This window comes from Neophocaena asiaeorientalis, unplaced genomic scaffold (assembly GCF_003031525.2).
Source record: "Neophocaena asiaeorientalis asiaeorientalis breed wild unplaced genomic scaffold, Neophocaena_asiaeorientalis_V1.1 scaffold275, whole genome shotgun sequence".
Lineage (NCBI taxonomy): Eukaryota > Metazoa > Chordata > Mammalia > Artiodactyla > Phocoenidae > Neophocaena > Neophocaena asiaeorientalis.
In genome coordinates, this window is record NW_020173679.1 from 3,790,267 (window position 1) to 3,813,088 (window position 22,822).

The 22,822-nt window shown below is 49.7% G+C and overlaps 1 protein-coding gene across 1 annotated transcript in view; it reads left to right on the forward strand.

Moving 5' to 3' along the window:
* The window catches only part of ZBTB17 (zinc finger and BTB domain containing 17), a 30,151-nt gene that overhangs the window by 4,523 nt on the left and 2,806 nt on the right, over positions 1-22,822 (forward strand). Inside the window, exons 3-7 of the mRNA XM_024749990.1 lie at positions 19,493-19,699; positions 20,570-20,758; positions 21,397-21,537; positions 21,876-21,995; positions 22,553-22,811. Coding sequence (XP_024605758.1) covers positions 19,495-19,699; positions 20,570-20,758; positions 21,397-21,537; positions 21,876-21,995; positions 22,553-22,811 — 914 coding nt within the window. The 5' untranslated portion in view covers positions 19,493-19,494. The remainder of the gene's footprint in view (positions 1-19,492; positions 19,700-20,569; positions 20,759-21,396; positions 21,538-21,875; positions 21,996-22,552; positions 22,812-22,822) is intronic.

A 22,822-nucleotide genomic window follows, 5' to 3' on the forward strand; every position in this document is an offset into this window, starting at 1 on the left:
TATTCCCACTGGGTAGGTCATTTCCTGGCACGCAGTTGGTGCTCAGTAAACATTGTTGGATGAATGGATGATCGGCCAGTGGGGCTGGAGAGACCTCCAGTGTGATGAGGGTTTGGCATACTATTAATGAAGAGAGGACAACCCAATGGTTTGTTTGGTGTTTGGGTGTAATACGGGATGTGGACATGGTAAACTATGACCTAAACTATGAGAGTCTAGGTCAGAGATAGTTTCTCTGTCTTTCTTTTTCCAGTAGAGCAGGGTTTCTCAACGTTGACATTATTGCCATTTGGCGCTTAGTGAGTCTTTGTCTTGGGGGCCGTGCTGTGCACAGGATGCAAGTAGCATCCCTGGCCTCTGCCCACAGATGCCAGTAGCCCCCACCTACCTCCAGCTATGGCAGCTGAAAATGTCTCCAGAGGAGGCTATACGTCTCCTGGGGCAAAATTGCCCCCAGCTAAGAACCCCTGAGGTACAGGGTGCTGGTTAGAAGCATGAACTTCTAAGCCAAGCACACCTGAGCTGGTCCTTATACTTACTAGCTGTGTGCCTTTGGGCAAAGTACTTGACCTCTCTTAAGCCTCCACTTCCCCGGGTGTGAAGTGGAGATAATGATGACCTCACACTAACTTTATTGGGTGGAATTATTAATGAGGTAATGCATGTAAAATGCTTAGTCAAGTCCTTGACTCCATAATTGGTAACCAGCATTATTATGTGTTAAGAGAGGATGACCCTGTGAGGGTCAAGAAAGAAAGTGTGCAGAGTTGAGGAAGAAAACAATGTTTAGGACAGGAATACATGCATGAGGTCCAAAAATCAGAAGGTTCTAACAAAAGTACTGGGGAAAGTAAGTCACCCTCCATGCGTGACCCGGTTCCCCTCCCAGATAACTATTAACAGCGTTTGTGTGTCGTGCCCGGGCTCTTCCTTGCATATATATGTCTGTATGTTTTTATAGGGAGGACCATTTTTAAGTGCCAAATGGCCTGGTTTTGTTGCACATATACTGAACCTTCCATTTAGAACGCTGAAAGGGCAGCCTCTGTGGGCAGAGCTTCAGTTTTAACAGTTTGCCACAGAAGAGAGCAGGTGGCCCACTCTCTACCGTCCTGGAATTCCCCCAAGATGGTGCCACGTGGGTGGCACGGAGGTACTCAGACATGGTGTCTGGCAGGGTAACAGGCACCACAAAAGGGAGGGACCCCAACCTTAGAGGAAATGAAAAACTCCCAGTACCTTTTGTGCACAAAGCATATTGTCCTGGCCACATTTTTAAATGATTGAAATCATAGAGGTCACAAAGAGCAGGCATTTTAGCACCGAGTGCTTTCAGCATTTGCTGCAGACGTGTGTGTTGAGTGTCAGCATAGGTGCCTGGCACTCTCGGAGGTCCTCATGGGTGTCAGTAGCTCAGCAGTCCAAGGACCAATTAAGATTGACCTCAATAATGTAGTCACAGATACCTACAGAAAACCAGAGCATGGGCTCTTCCATTCAAACCTGCTTGTTATGAATTGGAGAGATCAGCCTCGAGCTTCAAAGGAAGGAAGCAAAGGGCATGGTTAGAATCGAGAGTTGTTCACTCACGTCTAAACCGCAGAATGCAAAGCCTCAGAGGTGGCAATTCCAGCTGAGAGTAGGGACCTAGCCCGAAGGGAGGCTTGGTGGGTTCATTGTAACATCAAAAACATACTCAGCTTCTGGTCTTAAAAGGTCTGGCAGCAGAACCTGTTCTCCTCACCCCACCCGCACTACTTCCTGTACTGGCTGATTAATCTAAGCAGTAATTTTCCTGTCCTGAATGGAAGGCTCCAGGGTTCAGTGGGAAGTTGTATCTCTCCGGCTTTGGCTTCAGAGCCAGGTGGTGAAGCACTTCTCATTACTATAGTCTCAGGGCTGGGTGGGCCCCTGTCAGGGACTTTCCTGGTTTAGTGTAACTCAGTCAGCTGCCCAAGTTAATGCTTCAAATCATTGCTTAAAGTCAGAAGGAACATTGTTTAATTTTGTAAATTGTCTTTTTAAATATTGAGTAGATACAAAAGAATACTGTACCATATAAAGGAAAAGGATACAAGGAACACCCATGTACCCATCACCCAGTTTACAAAAAAGAATGTTACCATTACCTTTGGAGTGCCCCTCCCTGATCCTGTCCCATTCCCACCCCCACCTAATCACTGAATTTGGCTTTTATCATTCTCTTGCTTTTCTATTTTTTACTTTTTTTTTTTTGGCGGTGCCAAGCCTGCTTGTGGGATTTTAGTTCCCTGACCAGGAATTGAACCTGGGCCACAGCCGTGAAAGTTCTGCATCCTAACCACTGGACCGCCAGGGAATTCCCACCTCTAGCTTTTCTTTATAGTTTTACCACATGTGTTTGTATTGCTAAGCAATGTATTGTTTAATTTTGCATGTTTTTGAACTAAATAAATCATTGTGTTATTTTTCAGTGATCTAAATTTTTTCCTTAACATATGTTCTTGAGATTAAGCCATGTTACATATAGGTGTATTTCATTTTCACTGATGAATTATGTTCCATTGTATGAGAACATATCCTTTCTGTTATTGATGGACATTTGATTTGTTTCCAGTATTTTGCTGAGACAGACAATGATGCTGTGACCATTCCTGGGACACACGTGTATAGCCTCTCAGGGTACACCCCTGGGAGGAGGACTGGAACACAGGGTGCATGCATCTTCAATTTGACCAAATAATACCAAATAGTTTCCAAAGTGGTTTCCCCAATTTACACTTCAACCGACAATTCTGTTTGCTTCACATCCTCCAAACAATGGTATTATCACATTGAAAAATTTTTACTAACCTGTTGGAAGGTTAGTGATACCTTATATGGTTTTTTCTTTTTTAATAAATTTATTTTGTTTATTTATTTTTGGCTGCATTGGGTCTTCGTTGCTGCACGCGGGCTTTCTCTGGTTGCGGTGAGCGGGGGCTAGTCTTCCTCGTGGTGCGCGGGCTTCTCATTGCGGTGGCTTCTCTTGTTGCGGAGCACGGGCTCTAGGTGCCCGGGCTTCAGTAGCTGTGGCTCACGGGCTCTAGAGCACAGGCTCAGTAGCTGTGGTGCACAGGCTTAGTTGCTCCGTGGCATGTGGGATCTTCCCAGACCAGGGATCGAACCTGTGTCTCCTGCATTGGCAGGTGGATTCTTAACCACTGCGCCACCAGGGCAGCCCCCTCGTGGTTTTGATTTGCATTTTCATGATTATTAGTGTGTTGAGCATCTTTTCATGCATTAATGGATCATTCAGGTTTCAGCTTCTCTGAAACAACTGCTTAAATCTTTTGCTCATTTTTTTTTAATTGAATTGTCTTTTTATTTATATGTAGACTTTTTTTCTTGTTTTTTGTTTTGATACTAATCCTTTGTCAGTTAGATGTGTTGTAATTATCCACTTGCAGTTTGTGGCTTGTCTTGTCACTCTAGCTTTTTTTTTTAATGAAAAGAAATTCTTTTTTTTTTTTAATTAATTAATTATTTGGCTGCGTTGGGTCTTTGTTGTGGTGTGTGGGCTTCTCATTGTGGTGGCTTCTCTTGTGGAGCACAGGCTCTAGGCGTGTGGGCTTCAGTAGTTGTGGCATGCAGGCTCAGTAGTTGTGGCTCACAGGCTTAGCTGCTCTGTGGCATGTGGGATCCTCCTGGACCAGGGCACGAACCTGTGTCCCCTGTATTGGCAGGCAGATTCTTAACCACTGCACCACCAGAGAAGTCCCCAATGAACAGAAATTCTTAATTTTAATGTCATTTATCAATTTTTTAATAGTTAGCACTATTTGTTTCTTTTTAAGAAGTTCCTACTTCAATTTTATAAAGGTATTCCCCCATATATTGTCTTCCAAACATTTTATGATTTTGCCTTTTACATTAAGTTCTTTAGTCTGTTTATAATTATTTTTGTGTATGGTGTGAGATAAGGAGCTAATTTCTTTTTCCTTTTTTTAAAATAAGCACATCAGATTGTCCCAGTACTATTTATTGAAAAAATATATCCCTTTCTTGTGGGTCTTTAATGTCACCAGTAACCATTATCATACATCAGGTGTCCACAAATAGATGGGTCTATTTCTGGCCTCTTTACCATCTATTCTCTATCTGTGTGCCAGTATCACACTGACTTAATTTCTAAGTTTTCATATAATAATTCTTGGTATCTGGTAAGGCTTTGGCCATTTGCTTTTCCATCTTCATTTTAGATTGTGCTTATCAAATTCATAAAAATTGTTGGAGTCTTTTATTAGAATTGCTTTGAATTTTATTAGAATTGAATTTATTACATATCAATTTGGATAGAGTTGACATTTTTATGATACTGATCTTCTGATCCACGAATATGGTATATCTCTCAATTTACATAACTTAGCAAATTCTAACATTAGTCAGTGTCTTTACACTTTACTCTCAAGCAGTTAGGACCTTAATTCACTTTAATTCCTAGCACTCCCTCCTCAACTTTTATTCTATAGGTGTGTATGTTCTTTTTCAATTTTAGAAGACGTCATTTGTTCAGTATTTGTTTAGATTTACTTATTTCTTACTTACTACTCTAGTTGGTCCTCACTCCTTCTTGCATTTAATACTTTCATTCTGGGATCACTTTTTAGCTACCTGAAGTGTACCTTTTATAATGTGTGAATTTGGGCTGTAGTCCATTTGGGGGCCATCTAACGGTTACAGATTCTCCCAGGGAGAATTTTATACCCCTCCATTTGGTGCCAAGATTTCATATAGGCTTTTTTTGTGCCATCTTCTTTCCACTAAGATATAACCCTTTGGGACCAGCTTTATTCTGGAGGGCCCTCCCGAGAGACCTCCCTTCTTGGCAGCAGGGGGAGAACTCGAGCTCGCTCAGTTCTGCAGATGCCCTCGCTGCCCACCCTTATAGCTCCATTTGCTCTCTGGGTTCCAGCTTTTGCTTAAGTTTGTTTCATCTGTCAGTATTCCTTACTGACTTGCCAGTTCTTCGATGCATTTTAAAAGATGTCAAACAATTTTCTTCAGTATTTGTAGCCATTTGTAATGCGAGCCAGCCAGGGTACCTGGTGTGCCGTGCTTCCAGAAATTAAGATGCTTCAGAGTTTCAATTTTGTGTTTCATTTGGCAGCAACAAATTCTGCAGGTTAGAACTAAGACTTAGTAATGTTCACTTCTGACTTTTTTTTATAACATGTTTTGTGACACTGATTAGTATAAGGAAAGGGAGTTGGTAAGTGCCAATTAATGACAGAGAATTTGCCCTTTTGGGACAGACTAAGGACCTGGTGAACCCAGAATTCCGTGTCTGTCCACAGAAGTTTTGTCCTTGTTTAAAGTGAAAAGAGGACAGCTTGTAGAATGTGGTGGACTTTGGCCTTGAATCTGGGCATGTCATTGAGACCTGGGTGGGATGACAACCCCTCTAAGCCTCATTTTGCTCATCTGCAATGGGGGTGATCATATTAATACCCTCCCAGAGGACTGTCGTGGGTATGGATTAGGTAGCATGTATATATGAAACACTTTGCAGGCAGGTTGCCACAGCAGCTACTCCAGTTACTCCCTTAGTGGCCCCTGTTAGACGTGTGCTCTCCACAGGTCGCTGCCCTTGGGAAACAGCGAGCCTACTATTTCTCTCGGCAGTAACCTCCCCTCAAGCATTTAGCATGGTGGGACTTATTATTATCAAGACTGTGTTTTCTCTAGATGCAGTCCCACAGTCCCACCCACAGTCCTTTACCAGGACTCACGATTTCCTTACAGCTGGGTAATACCCCATCAGGCTGGGAAATTGTAGCCTCTGCATGGGACTGTCTGATCAGTTACTTACATCCAAGCATTAATTTGTACCTAACCAGTGAATGTATTTAGAACTTACATCGGTATTGACAGGTCTGACCCAGTGTACCGCCTTCTGCTTCTGCTCGCTGGGGACATACACTGACCTACAGTGGAAACTCAGTCTCTTCAGTCTTTGCCAGTTTGAAACTGGAAGTGGTAACTTGTACTTATTCATATTTGATTATTAGTGAGGTTGAACATCTTTTTTCTGTATCGAGTATATTGACCACTCGTATTTCTTCTTTTGGGAATTGCCTGTCCATTTCTCTGACTCATTTTTCTGTTGGGAGATTTCTTTCTTGTTGTTTAATTTTAATAACAGCTTTATTGAGACAGTCACATACCATACAATTCACCTATTTTAAGTGCAGTTCAGTGGCTTTTAGTTTAGTCACAGAGCTGTGCAGCCGTCACCACCAGAACATTTTCATCGTCCCCAAAAGGAGCCCACAGCCCATTAGCAGTCACTCCCCATTTACCTCTATCTCCCCCAGACCTAGGCAACCACTTTCTATCATTATGGATTTACCTGTTCTGGGCATTTCATATAAATGGAATCACGCAACTTGTAGCCTTTTGTGGCTGGCTTCTTTCACGTAGCACAATATTTTCAATGTTCGTTCAGGTTGTAGCACATATCAGTACTTTTCTTATTGTCAAATAATACTCTATTGTATGGATATACCACGTTTTATTTATCCATTCATTAGTTAATAGACATTTGGGCTGTTTTGACCTTTTGACTATTATGAATAACTCTGCTGTGAACACTTGTCTACAAGTTTTGTGTGGATGTACGTTTTCATTGTTGACTAATTTTAAGAGCCTTTTATATATCAGGACTATTAACCCTTATTTTCCATATAGGCTGTAAACATTTTCCCCCAGTTTATATTTGCATTTGGGAAGTTGAGAAGATAAGGGTAGAAATGTGAATGAAACAGAACATTTAGGTTTCTGACCAGTCTTTCATACCCCTAAGAATTAAGTTTGTGTACCCTCACTTCCCCACCCTAGTCCCCATAAGCAGCCCCTTGGGGCTGGCTGGCTTCCTTACATGGCCGTGCGGGTGCTCTCTCTGTCTCTCTTTCTCTGTGTCTCTGTCTCTCAGCCTGCCTGCCCTAGAACCAGGCAGCACTTAGGGTGGTTTCCAAGTTTCTCTCAGACGCTCGCACTTCAAAATAGCTGGCTGAAAAACCGCCAGGGTTGCAAGTCATCCATTAAAAGGCCTCACGCTGCTGCAGGTGGTGGGTGGGAGGGGCAGGAGGTCCGCAGCACTGTTTCTTCAAGGGCCAGCGCTGGGGCCTGAGCTGCTTCTAATCCTCCCAGGGCTGCTGTCCAAACACTCTCTTCGGGAGCGACACCCAGCATCTGGATTTGAGTAGCCTCACAGTTTTAAGAAATCCTTGGAAATTGAGACATTGAATTCTTGACCACTTTCTGTCCAGGCCTATCTTAAGTTTTTGAGGTCTCCTAGAATATTCCTCTAAAATATCCTCTTACACATTTAGTTTTTGCCCAGTCAAGTTTTACAGAATATTAACTTTAGTTTAATCCTATTTGGAATAGTAAATGTACAACTTGACGTTGGCTTATATAGTTCATAGATGTTCGTATATAGTTTGTAGTTGATGTTCGTGTCCTATATGTTCATATTCATAGTTCATGTTCATAGTTGGAAATCTTAAGATTTCCAATATAGGGAAAGTTTTAGATGAAAAAAAAACTCTGCTAAATGCTAGATAAATATCTCATTTTTATTGTCATTCACATGGTGTCTGTTATACTTCAAATGCATGCATTTGTAATCTTATTAATGAAATCATTTACTCAACATTTATTAAATCTTAACAGTAGAAGGGACCTTCACAGTTACTAATTGTAATGAGGAAACAAACCCAGAAAAAGTCAGTCACATGAAAAGCATGTGCTACGTTGAAGTCCATATACATCTACCTCCTAATAATTAGTATTCAACCTACTTTTTTCTTTTGCTTTGGATTCTTGATCTTAACTAATACCAAGGGACAACTAATCCTTCCTTTGGACTTGTTATAGTCTATCCTCTTCCTCAATGAAAGCCTCGTTGCTCCTCCAAAATCATCATGTTCTTTGTAGAAAGAAGTTAGTGGGACTTCCCTGGTGGCGCAGTGGTTAAGAATCCACCTGCCAGTGCAGAGGATACGGGTTCAATCCCTGGTCCGGGAAGATCCTACACGCCACAGAGCAGCTAAGCCCGTGCGCCACAACTACTGAGCCTGCTCTCTAGAGCCCACGAGCCACAACTACTGAAGCCTGTGCGCCTAGAGCCCATGTTCCACAACAAGAGAAGCCACCGCAATGAGAAGCCCACGCACCACAATGAAGAGTAGCCCCTGCTCTCCGCAACTAAAGCCCGCACACAGCAATGAAGACCCGACACAGCCATAAATAAATAAATAAATAAATAACTTTTTTTAATTAAAAAGAAAGAAGGTAGCTTTTGCCTTCAAGTACAAAGCACCTCTGCCTTGCCTTATGGTTACGGTTGAGTGGAATAAGCATTGCAGTTTGCAGGGCCTTTTCCTGATCTTTTTTCAGGTTGAAGCTTTATCTGTCGTGGGTGCCTGGGTTACTGATGAGATTTTACGTCCATTTTTAGAAGATAGGGCCGGGAGGAGAGCATTGGGTTCCCCATTTTCCTGTAATAGATCGATGTTGCTGGCATTGGTTTATATGTAGTCATAAAAGAATGATGATGGCCAGCGGCAGCTCTGTGAAGTGGAAACTTTTACTATCATCTGCATTTTACAGAAAGGGAATTGAGGTGCAGAGATTTAAGAACTCTTGCCCCAGGGACTTATTTGGCTGGATTCCAAGGCAGGGGTTTTAACCGGATGTGGGGAGTCAGTCAGCCCCCTGAGTGTGTGTGACTCTCCCAGGAGAGGCCTTCAGTGCCTTCGAAGTGTCGGAGGGGTTCATCTGGGTCTGGAAAAGGCTACCAGCTGCTCTTCTAGGGGATTTTCCATTTTGTCCCCTTAAGGAATTTTTGCTCATCATGTTTTCCCGAGTGACACATTCTTTGTGCAAATTATCATAATTTTCCATTTCCCTTATGAGAAGTTTTTCCTGTTGAGAAGTTTTCAGTCACCAAGTCTTGTAGAGAATGTCTGAAAGGTTTTACGGTGAATAGAAACAAAGAAACTCTGACTTTGTGGACATTTTCTTTTTTTCTCTCTTTTTTCTTTCTTCCCTCCTTCCCTCCTTGTTTTACTTTCTCAGTTTTAATATTTTAATAGATAACATTTACAAATGGTAAAACAAAACAAACAAACAAAAAATCCAGAAAGGATACAGAGTGAAAAGTGTAAGTCCTTTCCACCCTTCCCCTGCTGCTCTGAGGGGATCCCCGTTACCACTTTCTTGTATGTCCCTCCAGAGATGTGGGTGTTTTCTTTGAAACGTGAGTAAGAGGTAGGAATTCTCAGCCTGGGATGTGGTTTTGGACAAGCAGCATGGCCCAGCTTCTCCCAGGAAGGGTCGGATACTAAATATTAAGGGACGTTGAGGCACTCGAGGAAGAGGTACTGAAAACCTTCAAAGGATGTTATAATATTCAGCAGGAGGGCCGCTTGCACAGGCTGCTCAGAAAGATCCACAGTAATTGTGTTGGATTCTGGGCACCAGCCAGATCTTCCTGGTGTCAGCGAGGGGTGACGTTGTCCCATTCTTCACGTCCTGAGGGTCCAGCGCTGCGGGACTTCCTGAGTTGTTTTTCTGCTTCTGCTCTTGCCCCTTCAGCCTGTTCTCCATACTCATGCAGCCAGAGTGACCTTTCAGAAATGTGAGTCTAACCGTGGCTCTCTCTTGCTTAAACCCCTGGCGTGACTCCCATCAGCTGGGGATGAAGCTAAGTCCTGGTGTGATAGGTGTGGCCTCCAGCCTGTCCCTCCAGCTGCATTTCTCACCACTTTTTCCACTCACTTGTTAATCTCATGATGTGAAGCGTGCTGTTCTCCCCCGGCCCAGTCCCCAAGCATGCACACCACTCTCTGTCATGCATCCAACACCGTTGCTTGTGCTGATCTTTACCTGGACGCCCTTCCTGCCTTTGTTCGTGTGTTTTTAGATGTACTAAGCACCACTTCCTTCCAGGTTGGCACTCAGTGGCACCTTTCAGCTCTCATCAGTGGGTAGTGACAGTCTGGGTCTTTCTCTCCGGGGGAAGGTCCTCGAGAGTGGGTGCCCAGACAGCCTTGGCCTTACTCCCCTTGGAGCCGCCAGCTCCCAGCAGGGCACCCGCACTAGGTAGTGCTCTGCAGTTGACTTTAAAGTACTGTCCACTACCCTGTCCCCTCAGCCCACCACATGCAAAGATTGGACCCCGAATCCATCTATATTTAACTTGAGTGGGTGATTCTTCCCAGGCTTTTTGCCCTAAGTCACACAATCACAAAGACCTGACAGCAGAAGTTTGAAGCCAGGTAGGAGCAAAGTCCTTGTGCTTTTTTGTCACATTGGACTAGAATGTGGCTACCTTGGTCTCCAACTGCCTTCCCGAGGCCTTGACCAGCTGCCTTTTCCAAAAGGAGCCATGCGATTCACTGGTAAAGGGACTTCACTGGGATAACCTGGTTTGTTTTGTTTTAATTAATTCATTTTTTCCTTGTTTGTTTCACTGTGTGTCAGTCACAGACTTTGTTAGAGGAAAAATACCTAATTCTACTTTTGCCGGGATTTGTGCGATACTCCCTGTTATTTATCTTCTTTAATCCTCACGGCCCTTGTGTATATGGTGGTTCTCCAGTTGAACGGGTGAGCAGTCTAGAACTCAGGGAAGCTTGCTTGAGCCCCCGTTGGTAATATTGGAGCCAGGATTCAAATGCATGTGCTTTGAGTCTGAGTCCATACGTCTTGTCTCTTCTTTATACAATAATCTCTCCCAGGGTGGTCCCATTCCATCTTGTGGCAAAGACTAGAATGAAGTGAAGAGATCTGTTCAACCATCTCTGCTGTTGACATCTCAACTGTAATTGGCGAAAACAGAACTCTTGCTTTCCTCCCACTAAACCTTTGCTCCCACAATCATTCCTCACCTCAGTAAGTGGCACTGCCACTTGGCCAGGTTTCTCAGGCTAAAAATTTTGGTGTCATCCTTGACTCCTTTCTTTTCTCACAACCCACATCTACTTGATCAGCCATTATGTTGGCTCCACCAAAACATATCCCTAATCTACTTCTTTCCACCTCCACCTTGGTGGAGGCCACCTCCCTCTCTTGCTTCTTTCCTGGTGTTCCTATGTCCACGCTTGCCCCCTTGCAGTCACTCTTCTGCTCTCAACCCTCCTAGGGCACCCCAGCATACTTAGAACTCCAAAGCCTAACTGGCCTCTAAAACCCTGAGTGATCGCAGCCTCTCCTGCTGCCAACCTCAGCGCTTCTCATCCTCCCACCCACTTCCTTCTTTTCAGGCACGCCGGCCCCTTTTGCCAAGGTCACACCTGTCTCAGGACCTTTGCATTTGCTCTACTTTGTACCTACTGTAATGGTCCCTGGGCTTATGGTAGCATGGCTCACTCTTCATTCTGGTCTTTGCTTAAATGTCACCTCCTCAAGAGAGGTCCTCCTTGACCCTTCTCTTAGATAGTTAATAGCCTCTGCCTCGGCTTGCTTTGGTTTTCTTCACAGCACTTAGTATGTGACATTATGTATTATATTGATTTATTACCTGTCTTCCCCGCCAGGCTCAAAGTGAGAATACTGCCCCTAAGGTGAGCACAGAGTAGGCACTCATGAAATGTTTGAGAAATCTTTGGTCTTTGTTTGTATCTGTTTCTTAATTCGTGGGCTGAGGACCCCTGGGGAATGCAGTATGTATGAGCAGTTGTGCGGCTATATCACACCACAGACCTTCTGTATGTTAGGGGGGATTTATCATTCACTCACATAGAACTGCTTCTCAAACACCTATTAGTGCTGTTGTGATTAATAGATGGGAAATTCATTTTTCATAGTGGTTTTTGTCTATATTTTTTCAGTTAACAAGCACCAAAAGTACAATGATCATTTCATGAGGGTCCACAGAATATTTTGACCTTGAGCTGGTCCTATTCAACAAGGCCAGGAATTGGTTCTATACCAGGCCTGTACCCCAACTTGATTTGAGGGCAAAGTCCTAGGGTAGGTGCTGTAAACAGCTGTAAGGAAGAAACAAGAAGTCGGCCTACCCAGCAATGAGTTTATTAAACTTGGTAGGGGAGTCCACCTACCAGTATAATTTCAGGCTGTGTCCATGTGCCACCACCACTCAGGGAGTACTGGGCAGAGGGGAGCAGGGGGGACGTTGGGAGAATGATCAGACCCCATGCCAGTCCCACATGTTCTGATTTTGTCTTTCTGGTAGCAAGGCCCTTGATTTATCCCGTGTCAAGCTTCAAGAGTCCCCAGAGCAAGTACTAGCATGATGGGTTCTAAACTGGCACAGGTGCTGGGATACAGGACACACTTTCTTCAGGGCCAGCCAGCCTTCCCGCTCAACCACGTTCCTAGAGCAGTGGGGTCCATCGGGGGTCAGGGAAAGGGATGTCCACTCCCTCTTCAGAAGTGTGGTTAAATTTAGAGATAGTACAAGTTGTATAGTTTGAAAAGCAAAGTCAGTAGCACAGTTTAATTTTATATTCAGACATTATTTTTAGATTTAGAAAAAAGTCAGTGTTATAAAAATAACACAAACTTCAAAGCAAACGGTACTGAATCTTGGCAGGGAGCATTCTGTAGAAGGAAGCAGTGGTTTTTCAGGGTGGGGGCCACTATTCAGGAGAAGATGAAACGTTTGGGGCTGTTAGGAAGGGCTGAGTCAGGTTTGTGTGTTTTTACAAAGTGGAAATGGACTTCTAAAAGTTTGAGAAACACAAGCTTAATATAAGAGCTGTGTTTGCTGGGCAAGGAGGAAAGTTCCAGTACGGTTGGTTTTGTTGATATTTGCTTCTCAGCCACGTTGCGCTGAAAAGGGACGGGTTGTCACAGCAGGTGGGTTGGTGGAGTCGAGCAGGTAGCTTTCATGTTTGCAGGGCTGGCCTGCTGGGAACTTCCGTTCCCTTGGCCTGAGTTTGTGTATGCCAGGTTGTGTACACGAGCCACCAGTATTTCTGGAAAATCAGGAACGCTGATCCCTGTCATCGCTCTCAGGTGCCTCGAGGCCCTTGGATGGCTGTCTCCTGTCCAGGCCTGCAACTGGCACAGCATGTTCTGGGAGCTGGGGACTGCTGTTCATCAAGATTGGAGGGCATCTCCTGGTGGTAGGCCAGTTGTTTCCTGGCTAATGGTTTCCCTCTGTGCAGCAGTTTGGAAATGCATGCAGTTCAGTGCTTGCTAATAACCTGGGCAATATTTCATGTTTGACAGGTGCCCATTTGACTCTGAGATGGAGCGTTGCTCTGTGGACCCACTGAGAGCTCTGGGCAGGTGCTCCAGCCTTCAGCCAGGAGCACCCTTGGGGTTTATGGAACAGTTGTTCAATATAAAGTGCTTCCCTGACAGAGAAAATTGCTCTGAGTGGTTCTTGCCCAGTGCCCCCCGTCTCTTCATGTTAATTGGGCTCCGGGATTTTTCCAGACTGCATTTAGAAGGAATAATGGGTTGTGATTACAACATCTAAACAAGGTTCAAGTCACCAAGTAGGGTTTTTTTGTTTTTGTTATTTTTTGTTTTGTTTTGGTTTGGGTTTTTTTTGCGGTACGCGGGCCTCTCACTGTTGTGGCCTCTCCCGTTGCGGAGCACAGGCTCCGGATGTGCAGGTTCAGTGGTCATGGCTCACGGGCCCAGCCGCTCCGCGGCATGTGGGATCTTCCCGGACCGTACGAACCCGTGTCCCCTGCATTGGCAGGCGGACTCTCAACCACTGCGCCACCGGGGAAGCCCACCAAGTAGTTTTTGAGTACACCCGAGGTGCCCAGCGTAAAAGGATATGTAGAAACCATCTGATGTGGTCTTTGGCCTAAAAAAATATATAGAGTCAGCATCTCTGCTTCCTGGTAACAGTCGTTTGCTGAGTGCTTACCACATGCCAGGCACTGGGCAGGCCCTTTGCTAAAGTTACCTAGCTTAATCCTGTAAAGAACGTGGGAAGTAGTCCCCCTGGCTCCACTATGCCAGAGGAGAGCTTTGCTGTAGGTCACCTGCGGGTGTGGTAGGAGGCAGGACCTGGAGGTGAGCCTACTTGGCTTTGGCCCCAGAGGCTCTGCTGCCTCCGTGGTGCCGAGCTGCCTCTCAAGTCCTAACTGTTGGAGGCAGCAGGGCGGAGCTTGGGGCCTGGTGTAGCCATGCTCTTAGTTTTTAGGTGATTGGACTGTGCCACACGTGGTGCCGTGCTGCTTGGCGTGTTGAAGACCCTCCATGAATGCCATTTTGTTGTTACTGTGGGGATCTTGGATTCAGGTTTTGTTGAGTTGAGCAGAGTGGATTTCACGACCCAGGGAGAAACTTTTCTCACGGCAGCAGTCTGTGTGTGGATGTTTTGGATCCGAAAGGCAAATGAGATGGATTGTGTTTTCTCTGGCGCTCCACCCCCCGTCACTCCTGTCCGCCTTTGCGGCTCTTTCCCCTCCTCAGGGCAGCCCTGGCCAGAGCGTCTGGGAACATGGTTGGAAACATCCCATCTCTGCACGGATTGAGTGTGGCACTTCTACCTCACTTTTTTCTTATTACAAATTTTGTTAAATTTTGAAAAATGTTCCCATATAAAAGTATATGAAATTCACATATTTAACTAATAAACCTAGGTGTATCCAAATGAAGAGAGGGCCCCCAGTGTCTCAGAGGACCCTCCTGTCCAGAGAGAACTGTTGCCCTGAAATAGTTTGTCAGCCATCCCCTTTGCTTTACAGTTTTACCATCTGTATCAGTTATCTCTTGCTGTAAGCAAACCACCTCGAAACTTAGTGTCTTTAACCATCAGCAGTTTATTATTTCTCCCCATTTTGTAGGTCGACTGGGCAGTTGTTTTTGTTCTACAAGGTGTTGAGGTCACTCGCGTGCCATCATTCAGCCGGTGGCTGGGCTGGAGCCCTGGCGCTGTCAGCTGGGACATCTCGGCTCTTCTTCAGGGGGCCCGTGCACATTGGTGTCTCCTCCAGGGCCCCTCCATGTGTTCTCTCCCCCACAACCGGAGCGCCCGGCCATCACTGCAGTGGGGTGGCTGGGTTCCAAGAAAGCAAAGCAGAATCTTCCAGACCTCTTAAGGGCCAGGCCTGGAACTGGCACAGAGTCACTGCATCCTGTTGGTCAGAGTCATCCCAGGGCCACCCAGGTTCAGCTGGAGTCTCACGGCAGGTGTGGTCGGATGGGAGGGATTGTTGGCCGCCGTCCTCAGAGACCGCGCCCACGGTGCCCGCACATCCATGTCCGGGTTGCCTCTTTGCATCCACGCTGCGGGGCTTCCCCAGGTCCCTCACGTTTTCGTTCCCAAATGAATTCCTTGTGAGGCTGGCCAGGGCTTGTGTCCAGCAGGCTGCTTGTCCTCAGGGGAGCATCCCACCTCTGACACCGAGGTCTGCCCCGTCAGTCAGGGATATGGACTGAGCAGACGGCAGTGTTGTGGAAGGTGCCCGCTCGCAGGCCGGAGCTGGTCGGAAACACGAGGGCTCTGCGGTCTAGTTCTGTGTGAGTTTTCTGTTGTGCTGTGTTTTGGGGGTCTTTCTTAGAAGCAGCTTTAACTAAGGCCCACACGTAGCACCCTTGAAGCAAGATGGAACAAGGAGGAGGGGACCCCACTCTCGTGCTTAGCGGAGGGCACCGCACACTGCGGGCGGGCTGGCAGAACCGCACTCGATCCCCACTGCGGGTAATGAGCAGCGGGCTGGCTGCTGATCTTGTTACTGTGTTCAGGTCTCCTCAGACAACGCCCCCTCCTTGCGTGCACTCGGGACGCGGCTCCCACATCGCCGCCCGCCCCGGGGCCCGCATGTCCCTCTGAGTGGCCCAGGCAGGTGCATCCTGCCCCACGCGCTCACCTCTTTTCCTGGTCCCCTCTAAGCTTGGCCAGATCCTGGTGGGTTCCTTTCACTGTAGAGTGTAAAAGAGGAGACAGGAGACAGAGGACTGCATGATCATTCTAGAACAACAGTTCCACCGAGGTTTGGAGGTGGGGCACGGCTTGCTTCTAGCCCAGCCCCTCTGAGAGGAGGACCGAGCCGGCTGGCCCCTCACCGGCTCACCACACCGTCTTGGGGAGAAGAGAGGGGCTGTTGGAGCTTTGTAGCAGGCAGGCAGCTGGGGGAGGTGAGTGGGTGAGCACCGGACGACAGCCTGGGAGCTCTGAGCTCCACTGCCCCTGGGGGCTGTGCGATTGTAAAATCCACGGTGCTGCTGACAAGTGACACCATTTAGCACTCGGCAAGCCCCCCAAGGGCCCTCACACCCCCTGCGGGGGGCCGGTCACAAGATGGGGCTTGTGAGTGCATGTTTTAGCGCTGTTTATCTGTTTGTGGGGATGGCCATTTTTTCCCTTCTTCCTTCCTTCTAGTTCCTCTCCCTACTTCCCCCATCCTTCCCTGCTTCCTCCTTCCCTTTTATCCTCGTGTGTTTTCTCTCTCGTCCACTTCTTTCTTTGATTTTGTCAGAACAGATGCTCTTTGAGGACTGTTTCTCTTGTTGGAACAGCTTTGGAGGCTTCAGAGGGATTCCAGAAGCCTCTGGTGTTCTCCCGACACCCACATTTGGGGAGGAGCCCACTTCTGGGCAGGCATCTCACATCAGAACACTGCAGTTAGCTTTGGGTGGAAAACATTACTCGTGGCGCGCAGCTGCTCCCCCGTGTGTGGGGCGGGGAGGGGCTGGGGTGCTGGGCCACCGCCCACCCTCTCGCAGGGACCTGTACCAGCCGCCTCCCAAGGCCTCTGGAAGTGAGTGCGCCCCGTCCTGACGTGTCGTCCCTGCTCCCCCACCAGGGCTCCTCTCGGCCTTGGTCCCAGGCAAGGCCAGTAACCACCTGACCTTGGAGCTGCTAGGTCCCTTCCACCCTGTTGGCCAGGAGCCTTTTCTCGTGTTTATCTTCCCAGCAAGTCAGATCGCTTTCTGGCTGGAGGGTTCTGTTCTCGGCAGGCTCCAGCCCAGGGGCCTGGGAACAACTCTGTACCTGGCGGGGTGTGTGTGTGTGTGTGTGTGTGTGTGTGCGCGCGCAGGGCATGGGTGCTCAGCCAGTGCTCCCCAGTTGTTTCTGAGCCTGGGAGGTTCTTCCTCCCAGTTCAGTTCTTGGGTTGGCTCCTGGTGAAGGTGAGGGAGCCAGGCCCACTGCCAGGAGGGAAGAGTTTGGATCTGATTGGGAAGTTCTGAAGGGGATTATTCTGCAGCTGATTGAGAAGGCACCTGTGGGCCCTGGTGGGCCCTTCCTTTCTGCACTTGGGGGGTATTTCACCTGAGGACAAAGAGGGTGAACTGGTGATGGGAGCTCAGGGGCTGCCCATGCACACGTTTGTCTACTCACGTGGCTTTTTCCACAGCAGAGAGAAGACAGCTCAGGTCGGTTTGGCCCAGGCCTCTCCTTGCCACCTGCCTTTGGTTCCATTTACACCTTGCCTGTGTGTACCCCCTTTAGGTCCTAGGCCTAAGTGCCCAGCCTGCCTATTTAACCCTACAGGCTGTACACTGGCTCTTTTCTATGTCCTCCAAAACTTCTCTGTTTTAGCTTTGACCTGCTCAGGAACAGAACAGCCGAACTTCTCCCTTGTATCCCTTGAGGTCACGAATGAGAACTTGCTTTTTCTAGGGACTGAAGACCTAGAGGAGGATGCCTTCATGGGGTGTCCTGGTCAGCAGCAGCCTTTGCTCCGGCGGCTCCATGCTGTGCCGGCTGGTTTGTAACCGAGCAGGTTGTTCAGCAGACGCAGTGGGCCCAGCCACCTTGCGCCTGACCTCTTGACTCCAGGGCTGGCTTCCGGCTCTCCCCTGCTTATACAAGAGCTTGAGCCTCAGCCACTTATGATCTGAGTGGTCCAAGAAACTGTGCCTCTGGCTGGGAGCTTGTGTGTGGAGGCTGGGACCAGAGGACAGTACTGGGAACGTTGGAGGGAGACAAAGGGTATTTTGAAGTCTCCAGCAGCAGCAACTCTGAACTCATGACTCAGGGGCTGGCACCCCATAGCACACGGCCTGTTGCCACTGCCTGTCCCCTCTTACTTGATGGAGCCCTACCCACCTACTCGGTGACTTCTCCCAGTTCAGCTAATACACCCTTCCACTTGTGAAAAGTTTCCAGACACCATGGGTGGGTGGGCTTTGCATCCTTCAAAGCCGATCTGTGCTGGCTAAGCTACGTGGGCGGGGGCGTGGCTTTCGTTATGTCTCATCACAGCCAGACAGCCATACATGGTCACTGCAGCTCCAGAGCTGCAGCGTGGTGACTCAGCCCCGAGAGGCTGATGTAACAGGGGAGCAGCCGGAGCCAGTGAGTGGCTGTTGAAACCTGGAGGCCGAGAGCCTCCCAGGGTCATGCTCACCTGCCCAAAAACCACCTGGGGCAGCTCTGAGCAGACCCAGGCCTCAGAGGAAAGGTTCTAGAAGAACTGGAAGAGAAACCACTGCCACTTATCAGATTCCAGGCCAAGGCGTGACGGCCCAGCCCGGTTGGATCTATGTAATGTGGTTCCAGGAGTGGGCACTGACGTTTACTTAGAAATTGGTTCTTTCTTGAAAGGAGAGTCTGCTGCTTTTCCCTAGAAAATGCGGATCCTGAGACTGACTCTGGTGTGGTGTTGAGGGGGAGGGGAGAGCCGCTTTAGATACTTAACTTAGGCCTGGCTTGTACAGTTCAGGATGATTCGGCACCAGGCCATGGAGTTTTTGTGAGCATTTTTACTTGAGACAGTTGTGGAATTTCCAGGCAGCAAGTGAGGCCTTTGACAGAGAAACTGCAGCCAGGCCAGCAACTCCAGGCCTCAGGGTCAGAGTTCATTCTTTCTCGAGGGACAGCCTAGAGAGGTTTCTGGATGCAGAAGGCTCACCAGCTCTCGTGTAGTTCCCGAAGCCCATGAATCAGAGGTTGGGGAAGTAGGGGAGAGAGATGGATCCTCACCCCCGAGGGCCAGGCTTTGCCGAGGACAAGGGAACCTGCACAGACCCCTGTGGATGCAGCGGGAGAGGGGCTGATTCCTGAAATGCTGGATGATGAAATGTCCGTCTTCCCAAGCGCATATTTCACCTGTACATGACGAACTGAGAAAAATGAGAACAAAATAGAAAGATTTTCATGAAGCCAGATCTATCCAGTCGAGAAAGATCTGTCTTTTAGTCTAAGATTATGTCATGCATTCTTTTTGTAATAAAAAAGTTAAGCGACCGTGTCTTTTTCTTTTTTTGAAATGCTGACAGTAATCAGTGTTTTGTGTGTGCTTGGTTTTTGATTTTTTAATGTCATTACCTGGCAAGGCACAAAGGTGGCTATTTTGTGTTGGTCCCTCCATGCTTCTTGGGTTTTGGAACTTTCCTGACCAGTTAGCACAGGAATCTAGAAGCCACCCCCGGTTGGTCTGGGCCTGCAGAGACACCTGCCCTGTGTGGATTTGGTTTCACCCTCCCACCCATCCCCCTGCTTCTCACCTGGGAGTGCTGGGAGTGCTGTTGGGGCTGGTTGGTGTCCTCCCTCGTGCTAACTCGAGGGCTCTGTGGCTTTCCCCAGCCATGGATTTTCCCCAGCACAGCCAGCATGTCTTGGAGCAGCTGAACCAGCAGCGGCAACTGGGGCTTTTGTGTGACTGCACTTTTGTGGTGGATGGTGTTGACTTTAAGGCTCATAAAGCAGTGCTGGCGGCCTGCAGCGAGTACTTCAAGATGCTCTTCGTGGACCAGAAGGATGTGGTGCACCTGGACATCAGTAACGCGGCAGGTACCCCACTGGGTCCAGGGCCGAGCTTGTGGCGGGCCCCGTGCCACGTGAGGCCCTCCTTTGAGCAGCACCTTCCAGCTGTGGGGTGCGCCAGACCTCCCACACGAGACTCGGCCATGAGTGCGTGGGTACCAAGTTCTTACCGCATTTGTGGGGCCACTTTTGACTGGGAGTGGGGTGGTAAGGGGAGAGCTGGCAGGAAGGGCTCATGATAAGCTCCGGAGTGAACACAGGACAAGCTCGTCAGGAGGGACAGAGAGCGGGAGGGCTCTGAGCCCTGGTCCCTTTCCATTGCTGAGTCAGTCCTCACCCCCCTACCCCAGTGCTCACCTTGATGGGAACGGCAAGGGTTGGGATCGGGAGGGGTGTCAGGAAGGTCCTGGGATTGAGGAAGGAACTAACTGGTCCTAGGTTCAGGTTCCCAACCCAGAATGACGTGCCATGCCGCCAGAAGTTCGGGCAAAGTGTCGTTCCCCCATTTTACACATGCGGAAACTGAGGCCCAGAGAGGTCAGGTGACTGGCCTGGAGGTCAGGTAGAGAGTTTGTGGCAGAGCCCTGATGAAAGCCAGTGGTGAGAGGCTCTGTCCTCTGGTGGTGAGGTGCAGTGGATGGGCAGAGAGTGTTCAGGGTGGGCACTCACACCCTCCGCCCTCTATGGGTGTGCTACATTTTGGAGGCTGTTGTCTGGGTTGAGAATCCCCAGGTTGCCCGCCTCTCCACTGGCACGGGAGATGGGGAGACAGTGGGCTGCCACCGCCCCCCTGCTTTTCACAAATCCCTGGATCCTGCCACGGAGTGGGGCAGCTGGACAGGCTGCTGGGGCCAGGCCTCGAGGTGGGTCCGTGATGGCTGTCTGTGTCCTTGGCAGGCCTGGGGCAGGTGCTGGAGTTTATGTACACGGCCAAGCTGAGCCTGAGCTCTGAGAACGTGGACGATGTGCTGGCTGTGGCCAGCTTCCTGCAGATGCAGGACATCATCACGGCCTGCCATGCCCTCAAGTCACTTGCTGAGCCGGCTGCCAGCCCTGGGGAGAGTATGGAGGCCTCGGCCTTGGAAGGTAAGATTCTTGGCAGGCTGTTCCTGAGCAGGTGGCGTCTGATGGGAGCTCTGCCCCCGCCTCTCTGTGTCACCTCTTTGGCCTCGCCTGTGTTGTGGGGAGCTCGTGGGGAGCAGCTGCAGCGAAGTCTGAGAACGCCTCTCAGAGGGGCCCCGTCTGCCCTCCCTGCCTGAGGGCACCGGCAGCCATGCCTGGCTCGAGGCCTTTGCACAGGACTTCCCTCTCCCGGCAGGTCTCCTCGCCCACACCCTTACTCCTGCTCCCCTTAGTGCCTCAGGAAGGCACCTTGCGGCCCAGTGTGGGCCACGTGCCTTGTGGCACACTTTCAGAGAACCACGCTCCTCTCCTTGTAAGCACCCATCTCTGATCAGCGTCATTTCACGTGTGACGACTGTCTCCCCGACCAGTCCGCGAGCCCCGTGGGAGCAGCAGCCATGACTGTTGTACCCCAGGCCCGGCGGCAGCCTGGTGTGATGTCGGTGCCTATGAATAATCTGTTGAATGAGCAAAGTCAACAAACCGCTCCTTAGACGTATCCCCAGGGAGGTTTGGAAGAGCTGCCAGCTCTGGGCCACCTCACCCCGCCAAGTGGTGGACACTGGATGGGAAATGGCAGGTCTGTCCTGTTCCACCTCCAGTGGGGGACAAGAGAGCCAAAGAAGAGAAGACGGCTGCCACTACACTGAACGAGCTGGACCTGGCCAGAAGCAGTCCACCCGCGGGGCTGGGCAGGGAGCCCAAAGAGGAGCGAGGCGGCCAGGCCGAGAGCGCGGCCAGCGGTGAGTTGCGATGCTGAGGACCTGGCTGCCTGTCCATCACCTGCCAGCAGCGTGGGCTCCAGCGCAGTGAGCAGCTTTCTCAGGAGGCTCCTGGGGGAGGGAGGGAGGGAGGCACAGGCAACTGCATCCCTTGAACTCAGGTTACCCAAAACCACCGGTTATTTTTTCTGGGGCATCTGTTAAAGCCAGAGCAGAGGCTCAAGCAGCCCGAGCTTGGATGTGCTCCCCCCACCCCTGGGGCCATAGCCGCTTCCAGGGGTCTGGTCCAGGAGAGCCGACCGGCCCCTGGACAGAGGGTGCCAGTCCAGCCCCGGATGCCCCCACACCCCTATCCCCAGGTGCAGAGCAGACGGAGAAGGCCGATGCCCCCCGGGAGCCTGTGGAGCTCAAGCCGGACCCCACGAGCGGCATGGCTGCTGCTGAGGCCGAGGCCGCCTTGTCAGAGAGCTCAGAGCAAGGTACCCTCCGCCAGCTGGGGCGCCCTCCCTCACGCAGGCGTCCCCCACTCACACGTCACACACACACACCCCTTCCGCCAGCTCTCTTCCTCCCTTAGCTGATCTCACTGTGAGTCAGTCTTTCACATCAGCTTTTGGGCCGACATCTTTCCTCACTCTTGAATTTTGACATCAGTTTCTTGGTTGTACACCCTGGCCATGCTTCCCTTTAGCACAGAAGTGTCCTTGTCGCAGTACTGGCCCTGCTGTTTTTCCCTGGGCTGAGCACCGTGGCGGAACTTGGCCGGCCATGGCACCCACCCCAGCCCCCGCCCCCAGTGCTTGTTGGCTGACGTACCCTTCCCACCTGTGTCGCCAAATATGGGGCCTCCGGTGGACTGAGGCCCATCTGCATCCTCCAAGCGGCAACTGTCCCGGTCATTGGTCTCCCCTGGGCTTGCCCTGCCCCTGCGAGGCGCCCACGCAGAGAGAGGGTGTGTGCAGAGATGAGCCGTGCCCAGGCCTCACTTGGCCAGTTGCCAGGTCGGCTTCCTCAGCGTCTGCCCCTCTTGTGGCAGAAATGGAGGTGGAGCCAGCCAGGAAGGGAGAAGAACGAGAGGAGGAGGGCGCCGTGCCCGCGGTGGTCAAGGAGGAGGGGCCGCCGCTGGAAAAGGGCGAGGCCCCCGAGGAGAGCGAGGAGTCGGCCAGCACGGACTCAGGCCAGGAGCTCGGCGCGGAGGCGCGGGGCCTGCGCTCGGGCACCTACGGCGACCGCACGGAGTCCAAGGCCTACGGCTCCGTCATCCACAAGTGCGAGGTGCGCCTTGGGCAGTGGCGGCCCCGCCCCG